The sequence below is a fragment of the Doryrhamphus excisus genome, chromosome 18 (assembly GCF_030265055.1).
Source record: "Doryrhamphus excisus isolate RoL2022-K1 chromosome 18, RoL_Dexc_1.0, whole genome shotgun sequence".
NCBI lineage: Eukaryota > Metazoa > Chordata > Actinopteri > Syngnathiformes > Syngnathidae > Doryrhamphus > Doryrhamphus excisus.
In genome coordinates, this window is record NC_080483.1 from 3,564,046 (window position 1) to 3,574,886 (window position 10,841).

The following is a 10,841-nucleotide window of genomic DNA, read 5'->3' on the forward strand; positions in this document are numbered from 1 at the left end:
CCAATCAATACTTGAGGTTGTTTTTATTGCTCATCACTGACACTGATCAATTAGTTACTGATTAGGTTCAAAAGCGCCACAGGGTCAGAGGTCGTGGAACAGGGCGCTGTAGAAAGCGGGCTCAGAGCGGTGGCAGCGGTACCGAGAAATGATGTCACTGATCATCAGCTTCCTTCTGACATGGGGCGGGGGGGCCGAGTCACTCCAAAACTGTCGCCGACGGCAACAATTGATCACCATCTCTCTGACTGACACACCTGACGACAAAGAGACATGAGGACAAAGGGATGGCGAGTCCAAGATAAGTGGGACACACAGACCAAGACTGCGTTTGCTGAGCACGCTCCCGCTGAGCAGCGGAAGAACCAGACTCAACTTCCTGCTGGACTTTTCGCGGACAGTGATGTGGAAGAGCCCACTTTTGAGAGGACGGATGAAGATGATCTGGACATGGGCGACACTGACAGACAGATGCCATTACAAATGAAAACAGCAGGGGGCAGCATAGTAGTTTCATTGGGCGGTAAATACATTATTCATTTATTTAGTCATTAGTCATTTATTTCTCATGTTGATTGTCGCCACCTTGAGGAGAACAGTGGAACTGCTGCTGGTGAAATAAGGACAGTGGTGTCCGAATTGCAGCCAAACGGCCAGTAGCTTGTTTTTTCATATAAATATAAAAAAAAAATGTCATTCATTATTAATGAGATATGTACAGTGCCTTGGGTTCAATTCCCAGAGCCAAAACCATTCATGTGATTGTGACCCCTGACAGGGAGAAGCCAAAAGCGAGGTGTTACCTGCTCTCCGCTTCTACTTTGTTGAGCGACAGCAGCTGGCACACAGGAAACGACTCTGAAAGGCACACATCACGTCACGGCTCGGAATGACTTCTTTTTGAGGAAGAACTCCTTCCTGCGTACCGATGTCCTCCGAGCGTTCCAGCCACACAATCAGCAGTGATGAAACCACATGAAGACATCTCACACCTTCAGCTGTGGACGTCTGGACAAACAGAGCAGTTAGAACAAAACAAAAAAAAAGTACTTTTTGGGTGGGCTGGGCTAACCTCCGAATGGCCCGCCTGCTTCCAGCGCTTCGACCAATGAGCTGGAATTGGAAAAACATCACCGTCAAAAATGTCTTCTTTCTTTCTATTCACTGAATAAATGAAGATACGACCATGTGATGACGATGATGCTGAAGGAACAATGAAGGTGATGTCTGTCAGAGCGTCGGCGTACTTGAGGACAAACTTATCTCCGTCAAAGACCCGCCCTCCACTCTCACCGATCACTGCAAGGAATTCTGGGAGACGGCCTATGACAATCACCTAGGGTAACCTTTAACCTCTCCATGTGGTCAGACCCCCACCTGAAGTACATGTGCTGGTCACGCCCTCATGGTCATGCCTCGCCGGCCAGCCCAGACTTGACAGGAAGTCCAGGAAGTGACACGAGACATTGCGGCTGGACTCCACGTTCCTCAGAATCTAGAAAGGGAGAACTTTAGTCCATGGTTCTGACCCAAACAGACTAAAAGGTGCATGGTGACCTCAGCAGTTGTCTTCTGTCCTGCCCTCATGTAGAAGACAAAGATGCTGTCACGGGTTCTGGATGGAAGCTGGTCCAAACATCCCAGATCCTCGAAGAACCCTGGCAGAGACGAGTCCAGAGATGCTAACTGAGGTGTCCCTCCGGAACCTGGATCCTACAGAGACGTCCGGGTGAGACATCAGATGAGAGACAGGTCTTCAACGTGTACCTTGAGAGTCTCAGGGGTCAGCAGGCCCATCTGGGACAGGAAGAGTCTTGCCGTCTGGAAGTGAGTGACAGGAGGCGGTGGCAAACAAGTCGCCATGGCAACCATCTGGCTCTTCACCTGCGGCTGATCCTCCATCTGCTGCTGTCTCTGCAAGGCCACTCGGAGATGCTCCAGCAGCACCTGACAGACAAGAAACAAGAATGGACTTGTGTCCACCCGGCAGGTACGAACCTCTCACCTGCTCAGTGATGCTCTCCAGCAGGTCTGGAACGCTCAGGTCAGCTTTTACAGAAGGACATTTGCTGATGTTCTCAGGAAGCGGTTGAGCTTTAACACCACATGATGTCCCAGCAACTTCACCGTCGAGCTGAGGCTCAACAGAAAGAGCATTATTAGAAGTTCTTCTGTTCTCCTGAGTCACTGCTCACCTTTACGCTTCTTCTTGCCTCTCTGGGCTGAAGGCGGTGCTGTAGGCACCAGGTATGGTGTGACCATGGTCCTCGAATCAGTACAGTGACCGACGGGCATGGCACAGACACTGGAAGCATGAAGACCCCTCTCAGGTTCTGAAACAAACTTCACACTCTTGTTGTTGATGTTTCTCATCTGTGCTCGGAACATCAGGATTCTGCAACACACCCGTTTCAGCTACGTGTGCTTGTTCCAGAAACCCCAGGATCACAGAAGCATCCACAGCAAAATATCTCATGTTTCTGTGTCGTGGAGCAGAACCGCCCATCAGAGCATCCTCATCCAGCGAGCCTGCAGATGATGGAAAGGTTCCCGACACCAGCATGATGCTGACACGGAGATGCCAGGCATGTCAGAACAGAACAGAACCCTCTGAATCGAGATGACAGTTTTGAGGCCAGGGTGCGTTTGTTTTCTTCACCAGTTCAGTGTCACCTCAGCCGCGTCCTTCACCCTCAAAGAGACCGGATTCAGTTCTTTCTCCTCTTTGCATCTCATGTCCTCTTCCTGTGTGGACTTGCTGCCCGAAATTCCCAGTTCCACCGTCTCCAGAACCTCCAATAAACAGTTCTGGACACACACGTCGGTCAGTCATTAGATACCTGATGATGAGTCAGCAGTACCTGGTGGTCCAAGATGGCGGGGTGCTGAGTCAGCCAGGTGCTGAGGCAGTAGAATGCCGCCACGATGATGGAGTGAAGGTCCCTGGAGTGAAGGGGAGGAGGACGCTTGCACTGGAACTCGATGTGACGGCAGACCCATGTGACCACTCGCCTCTTTTCCGCCTCGGCCACGCTCACCTTCACCTGCGGGACAGAGAACAGCGTGAGACCCACGCCGCGATGCAAATGACGTCTGAGGGCGGTCATGTGACCACCTTGGCAAGTCCTCCCAGAACCTCCATCGCCGCCAGACAAACTGCTGAGTCATTCCTCCACTGAGACATCAGATGCTGAGTCAGCAGATGCACGAACTGAATCCACAGGGCCGCGGCTGATTGGTTGCCATGGAAACACATACACATAGAGTTACAATGGAATAAGACAACCGAAAATACATCAGTTGACTTGTGAGCAGTCTGGTCTCACCGGGTCCTTCGTCCCCCTTGGTTCTGCCGGGTTCGGCCCGCGGCTGGAAAAAGTCAAATATAAACAGGCTGCAGGGATCGGGTCAAGGAACCAGAACTCACCTGCCGAATGTGTTCTGCAGCTTCCAGCAGAGCCGAGTCCTGAATCGAAATCATCATGGCCGCTGCAAAAGCAACAACTGCTGAATAAAACCACACCAAACCAAAAACTCTGATCTCACTCGGAACTGACCCAGGAGCATCTGGACGTTGGTGCTGTCGGTCTCTGCCTGCAGAGAGACCATCAGCATGCTGAGGAGGCGGGGCTTCAGAGACAGGACGTTTCCTGATGTGACATCATCACCACCGTACCGACCATTGAGCAACACCTGAAGACGGGTAGGCTTTTATCTGCAAGAACCGTGCTGGGAGAAACGCTGTTGTTCAATTACTTTAAAACTCAGTTACCCTTACTAATTAGGAATTAAATAAACTTGAAGTTTATTGTAATGAACTTAAGATATGAAGTAAAATAAGTAAGTTAAATCAACTGAACTTAAGCTATTAAGTTTAATGATGGTGCCAAGCAATTCATGTTTATGAATAATTTTAAGAATGAACTTGGCTTTTAGTTAATTGTACTTAAAATACCAAGTTCAGTACTTTTAAAGTATTTCATTTGAATTCACTCAATTATCATTTCATTCATTCATTCATTCATTTTCTACCGCTTTTTCCTCACGAAGGTCGCGGGGGTGCTGGAGCCTATCCCAGCTGTCCTAGCCCTGGACTGGTGGCCAGCCAATCACAGGGCACATATAGACAAACAACCATTCACAATAGGCCAATGTGGGAGGAAACCGGAGTACCCGGAGAAAACCCACGCATGCATGAGGAGAGCATGCAAACTCCACACAGAGATGGCCGAGGGTGGAATTGAACCCTGGTCTCATAGCTGTGAGGTCTGCGCGCTAACCACTCGACTACCGTGCCGCCCATTATCATTTCATCACTTACATTTTTAGGGCCTCTAATTTTTTAAGTAAATTCAACTTATCCGGTTTTACAGTGTACGACTACACAGGGAGCTAAATAGCTAGTCAACTAGGGTTGCGGTTGTATACTCTCAGGAAACCACTGTTACCTAGCGTTTTTGGAAAAGAATTCTAGGAGACCAGGGTTCAATTCCACCCTCGGCCATCTCTGTGTGGAGTTTGCATGTTCTCCCCGTGCATGCGTGGGTTTTCTCCGGGTACTCCGGTTTCCTCCCACATTCCAAAAACATGCTAGGTTAATTAGCGACTCCAAATTGTTCATAGGCATGAATGTGAGTGTGAATGGTTGTTTGTCTATATTGTCATATATGTGCATATGTGACAGCTGGGATAGGCTCCAGCACCCCTAGTGGTGCTGGACCTTAGTTAGGAAAAATCGGTAGAAAATGAATGAATGAATGAATGAATGAAAGGAGTCATTTTGTCACTACTTTGCTAAACCTCTTGGGGAATGTACTTTTCAAAGTAATTCGCCCCACCCACTCTGCTTATAAGACAAGGTTACCTCCAAGTGGATGCGTCCAAACTGGTGAGGGAGGGGCGACAGTGACATCAGGATCAGGATGGAGGCTCGCCTCAAGTCCACTGGACTCACAAAAGTCTTGAAGCGTAGCAGTTCCCTACCAGAGACACATAGCGGTATCTACTAGTACTTGTACTCATGTAGTGTACTCCCGTGATCATGTTTGAGGTACCTGTCAAGCAGCACAGCTTCCAGAGCGGAGATGAAGGAGGGGAGCAGCAGGTTGACTCCCGGAAGGTCGCAACAAAACAAAGAGGAGGAGTTGAGTAGGATGGAGGCCAGAACAGGAGGACTCATCTCCTCTGACACCTGAAGACCTTGCAGAAGAACCAAGTAGAACCTGAAAGGCAGACTCATCTAAGTCCAACACAGGTTCATGTCCACAAAGCCAGCAGAAGAACAAGCTGCCCACCTGGACAGGTGGACAGGGAGGATGTTTTCTGCACTTTTCTTACAGCTAAAAATAGTACAAAGTGTCCCACAGGCTTCGGCTCGTCCGGCTGCCCATCTCTCTGATGTCACATGACATGTCACATGTGACTGTTCAGGCTTTTTGAAGTACAGCGGCAGCAAGGTGTAGCGCACATACTGACCAGCAGGAGCACAATCTTTGTCCAGGACACATGCGTCAAACAGGAAGCAGCCAAAGAGACGGAGGAGCGAGTCCACCTTACCCCTGAGGGATGAGGGATGGAGTGGAGGACCGCAGGAAGACCTCCAGTGATGGAGGGGGTGGGACATCTGAGGAGAGAAATGGACGTGTGAAGACATGTGACATTGAAAAACCTGTGAAGATGTCACCTTAGAAACACCCAATGTCTTCAGCCGACCATGTACGGGAGGGGGGGAGTTACTACTGGGCACGCTCATGATGTTCACTGGGGTGGGCGGGGCACTTCCAGAACGAGGCCGTGAGACACCTGAAGGGACGAGAAGAAACTTGTCCAAATGCGGACGAGGAGGGGCTGAGATGGGCGGAGCCTACCGTAGGAGGGCAGTCTGTCTTTGAAAGGACTTCGAGTTACTGCAACGCCTGCTTGAAGCGACCTTCATGAGCTGTCAATCACCACTTGGATACTTCAATGGAGGAAGTTCTTACCCACGGAAGGAAGCCGGTCTCTGAATCGGATCCTTGCTGCGAGTCCTGAAAGAAGACACCAAAAAGGAGCACATGACCAATCTCCAGGTGGTGCGCACATGGTCGACTACCTGAGTTGATCTGCTGGTCTTCTGAGAACTCCTCACTGACACCTGCAAGAACACACCTTCATCACGGCTCATGTCAGACCGATGTTCATGTCTTGTGCTCCAGTACCCAGAAAGGCGTGGACCATCTTGCTCACTGCTGTTATGGCTGTGAGGAACACGTCCTCCTGGGTTGGAGGCGCCGTACCATCGACCAGCGGACGCCTCAGGTCTGCAGGTTTGCTGAAGGACAGGGACCATGTGACTGTCTGAAGGATATTTCAGACACAACCTGATGGTAGTGATACCCGAGCACATGCAGGAACCGGAACCAGGTTTTCAGAGTGCACTGGTGGTCCAAGTCAGGAGGGATCAGTGCAGCATCTTCAACAGGAACCTTAAAGGATGGGAAGGCTGGACCGAAAGCCAGCGGCAACAACCTGCGGCCATGCAAGAACGTCATGTCATGTCACAAGTCCACAGATGCAGGAAGTGGTCCTTGCTGGATGACCTGGAGGTTAAAGCTAAGACCACACGGGTCCACTGGTCCACTGTGGCAGGCTGGTACCTCCAGCTTCTCATCATCTGTTTCCACAAGACCCACAAAGATCTAGACGGGAAACATCGAGAGCAACACAGAAGCCACACCTGGAAGAGGACGTCCACGGACAAATGCTGTGATGCAGCTGCAGCAGAGACAGAGACACAGGAATGGGACCCAAGAACGGGACCAATGGGTGTGGTCTGTCACCTACGCGCAGAGGTGGGCGGGCCCAGCACTGACTGGTTGACGCAAAGCAGGAAATGAAGAAGTGTCTCCCAAGTGTCTTGATTGATGGCGGCGCTCTCTCTGGCCAGCAGCTGAACCGCACTCAGGACCTGCTGGCAGAGAGCCTGGTGGACCACACTAGACTGGTCCCTCCTGGAGAAGACGGCAGTTTGCTAGAGGTCAACGGGTCTCTCAGGTGCTTACTGGATCATGTACCTGGATTGGAAGAATGTGAGCAGGTGTCTGAGGATCTTCTGAGTGTAGATGTTTGGCTCCTTGATAATTGGCGGAGGGATGGAGTCTCGCGGGGACACGAGGGCCAGGAGCCAGTTGGTGTAGACGTCCACACAGAGTTTGACCGTGTCACAATCCAGCGGGAGGGACAAAGCGTAGCACAGCACCTCCATTGTCCACTTCACCTGAAAAGACAACATGAAGCCTGGAGATCGGAAAGAACGGTTGATGCAGATAAAATTGACAAATTGATAAATTTATTGGATATTAAAACAATATTGGATCATCTTCTAGGCTCACAGGACCCTCAAGTCCTTTTAATCTGTAATGTTTTGTCCATGACTCAGACATTTTATTGAGACACACACACGCATGCGCGCGCACCTGGGCCTCTGTGCGCAGGAGGCTACGGCTGTTGGGGTTTCCCAGGCTGACGCCGAGGGGCGTCACTACGGCAACAGCCACATCTCGGCCCACAGTGGTAGGAAAGCAAGCGAGCACGCTGATATGACTCCGCCCACTGCGGGGTGATTGGTCCATAGCTGTCTGTCAAGTAAAAGTAGAGGAAATGATTTGCCAGGAACACAAAAGTCACTTTGAAAGTAAAACAAGTTAGCAATATTCACTTATTAACAAACATCTGGCCACGCCCACACATACAGGAAGTAAGAAATCTAATAACATATTGGAGCAATGCAATCCGTTTCAGTATATGTGTTATTGTGTTATTGTGTGTGTGTGTGTGAATCAAACCTGTAACCTTCTGGACATCAGTTGCCGTCCTGCTTTGGGTCAGAAATTAGGGGAGTTCAGACCCGTCAAAAAGTCCGCAGTCAGTCCAAACTTGTGCTGCCTTCAGTGTTAGCTGGGAAAAGCCACACCTCCATCACAGCGCCACGTGACCGCTGTTGCTGTCAGCTATTTGGTGTCAACACACCTGCATGTCATCAAAACACAGCTTTTGATGTGATTGTCAACATTGCAAAAGAAAAACTCAATTCGGTTAAAATGTCATCTTGAAACTTTAAAATAATCCTAAAAACGAATAGTTTTTGTGAATAGTTTTAGAAATTAACTGTTTAGAAATAGTTTTTAGAAGCTATCTTAAATGTTAATCGATTTAGAAATGAGGCGTATTTGCTTAAAGTGACCAGAAGGGGGCAGCATGCGGAAGGTCGTGAAAGAGATGTATGTAATAAGTAGACATGAATTGGTGTAAATATTACAGCGAATATGATATAGTAACCATAATAAACATATTAACTGCTAGGTAAAAGTCAACATGATTATCTATGCAAATTATTTATATTTCTACTAGAAATATTTTCTTTACTTTCTTTCTAGTGTTAAAGCTGGTACCCTCCACACAGGCACCTCCAGAAGGTCCTTGAAGATCCCCACTAGCTTTAATCCAGGAATAGATCCTGCTGCCTTTAACTCTGAAACATCTTCATTCACAGATGGAAGATCTAAAAGTAAAAGTCAAGTTACATTGCTCAAATTTGTATCAAGTACAAGAAAGAGTACACTTATACTCAATACAAAATATATTCAAAGCTCCTACACACTGGCTCATTTTATTCAGGTTGCACAGTGGACCATTATTAGAGGTCCAGCAAGGACCAGCGTTTTCTCTGGGGTCAGTATTGGGCTGGTACAGTTTTCCTGCCCCCCCCCCCCCCCCCATTTTGAAATACTAGAGAAACTGATAATATTTAGTCACTTATGTGTACTTTACACACTGAACCCTGTAAAGTACCACTCTAAGCCTACTGAACCCTGTAAAGTACCACTCTAAGCCTACTGAACCCTGTAAAGTACCACTCTAAGCCTACTTCCAACCTGCCATTTATCGCAATCCCAACCATACCCCAATCCCAACCCTAAACCTATCCCAACTTCAAACCCCACCCTACATTTATCGCAACCCCAACCCTACCCCAACCCCAACCCTACCCCATTCCCACCCTAAACCTACTTCCAACCCTGCATCTATCGCAATCCCAACCATACCCCAATCCCAACCATAAACCTGTCCCAACTGAACACCTACCCCAATCCCACCCTAACCCTACTTCCAATCCTACATCTATCGCAATCCCAACCATACCCCAATCCCAACCCTAAACCTATCCCAACTTCAAACCCCACCCCAAACCCACCCTCCATTTATCGCAACCCCATCCCTACCCCAATCCCAACCATAAACCTGAACAACCCAACTGAACACCTACCCCAATCCCACCCTAACCCTACTTCCAACCCTCCATTTATTGCAATCCCAACCATACCCCAATCCAACCCTAAACCTATCCCAACTTCAGACCTACCCCAAACCCACCCTAACCCTACTTCCCAAGCATACACCAAACACAACCATAAACCAATACCAACTGCACACCTACGCCAATCCCACACTAACCCTACTTCCAACCCTAAATCTATCGCACCACCAACTCTACCTCAGTCTGAACCCTAATCTCAAGCCCAACCCTAAACCTAACCCAACTGCAAAACCCTTTCCCAATCTCAACCTAATCCTAATCCCAACTCTAAATCTATGGCAACACCAACCCTGCCTCAGTCTGAACCCAATTCCCAACCCTACCACAATTCCCAACGTCAACCATAACCCCATCCTTAACTCTAACTCCAAATCTGACTCCAACTCTAATCCCAAATCCTGGACCACTATGGTCTTGTCGAAGTCTGGACCTGACCAAGCAACCAAAAGTTAATGTCTCATCGCAATATTGTAGCAATACAAGAAAAATAAAATAGGTCATAGACTCCAGGGCGGGGTTGTTGGAAATGGGGTTCGGCCCTGGTTGTGAACTTGTCAGGATGTAGTCAAGTCAAGTCAAGTCTATTTGCATACCCTTAATCACAAAAGAGCCTCAAAAAATGTAAAAAGCTGTAAAGATGTAAAAAGACAAAGCATGCGTTTGCGTCCTTTCCACTTCACCCGCTATCGTTAGCATTCCTAGCATGCTTTGGTAGCCTTAGACAATTAGAATGATGTTGACTGACCTGCCAGATGTCCTCTTTGCTTCTTCTTCTTCTTGAGGAGCTATTAGCATGTCTCATCTTATCTACGCACAGGCCACGCCCCTTTAAAGATGACAGAATAATCTCCCGTCAGTAGTTGTGAGTAATAGCATTCATCAGCGTCTACAATGTTTACAGTCATCCAAGACGTCTTAGCTCTGAGACGTAACACAAAAACAAAGAATGTCTTTTTGTCTCCTCGATGATCTGCTGACCATCAAAGTGCTGAAGGAGGTGATGATTGACAGCCAGAATATTAGACACTGAACTCCTTTCTTCTCTCTCCCTGAGTTTCCTATTCGGACATGTCAAATAAAACATTACCAGCAAAGTTAAACATTAAGTTTAGTGATGAGTACTACCGCCCCCTGCTGGACAATGCATGCAATGTTGAGTGTATGTTTTATTTAACTATTATTTCATAATTAAAATCACATGACCTTGTACCTTCTTGCAGAAGTTTTTTTTCCAGGAAGAGGAAGGCGGTGGGGGCCGATGGAGGATGAAGGTGTGTCGGTCCTGAAAGTGTTAGAATGGATTCTTTCATGAAACACGTGATCACGTTTCTCCCTCATGACCGAGATTAGGACTCTGCTTCTCCTCCATGTTTGTCCTGCTAACCATGAGACCGAGCTGCAGCAGGCAGACAGGAAGTGATACACATGGCGCTCTGTTGGCGCTCGTGCATGCGAGTTAAAAGACGGAGGAGACATCTCACGAGCA

General features: G+C 48.3%; 1 protein-coding gene across 4 annotated transcripts; it reads right to left on the bottom strand.

Annotated features, from left to right (window-relative positions):
- Positions 1–16: 16 nt before the first annotated feature.
- On the bottom strand, positions 17–10,699 carry ralgapb (Ral GTPase activating protein non-catalytic subunit beta). Of its 4 annotated transcripts, none has more exons than XM_058054788.1 (33): positions 10,101–10,699; positions 8,404–8,539; positions 7,824–8,007; positions 7,455–7,616; positions 7,053–7,255; positions 6,823–6,989; positions 6,579–6,753; positions 6,376–6,507; positions 6,198–6,310; positions 6,092–6,133; positions 5,982–6,026; positions 5,868–5,915; positions 5,684–5,802; positions 5,295–5,623; positions 5,055–5,222; positions 4,865–4,979; positions 3,558–3,693; positions 3,428–3,489; positions 3,327–3,369; positions 3,116–3,231; positions 2,862–3,044; positions 2,660–2,808; positions 2,407–2,567; positions 2,196–2,305; positions 2,006–2,134; positions 1,768–1,947; positions 1,558–1,713; positions 1,378–1,495; positions 1,186–1,311; positions 1,073–1,113; positions 927–1,008; positions 804–858; positions 17–460 (listed from the first exon to the last, which is right to left on the bottom strand). In XM_058054788.1, exons 3-33 carry the CDS (start codon positions 7,839–7,841, stop codon positions 85–87), a joined length of 4,059 nt encoding a protein of 1,352 aa, XP_057910771.1. In that variant the 5' UTR covers positions 7,842–8,007; positions 8,404–8,539; positions 10,101–10,699; the 3' UTR covers positions 17–84. The 4 variants fall into 4 exon arrangements, with proteins under 4 accessions (XP_057910771.1, XP_057910770.1, XP_057910772.1 ...); XM_058054787.1 differs by having other exon boundaries at positions 6,579–6,756; XM_058054789.1 differs by lacking the exons at positions 6,579–6,753; positions 6,823–6,989; positions 7,053–7,255; ... (2 more) ...; positions 8,404–8,539; positions 10,101–10,699 and having other exon boundaries at positions 6,092–6,147; positions 6,198–6,527.
- Between the last annotated feature and the right edge of the window lie 142 nt (positions 10,700–10,841).

What these genes read in the sequence shown, in the direction of transcription:
- ralgapb (XM_058054787.1), bottom strand. An exon ending in GAAGCTGTGCTGCTTGACAG is followed by an intron (nt 4,980 to 5,054) that starts GTACCTCAAACA and finishes TGTCTCTGGTAG; the next exon opens with GGAACTGCTACGCTTCAAGA. An exon ending in AGCACACGTAGCTGAAACGG is followed by an intron (nt 2,306 to 2,406) that starts GTGTGTTGCAGA and finishes TCATGCTTCCAG; the next exon opens with TGTCTGTGCCATGCCCGTCG.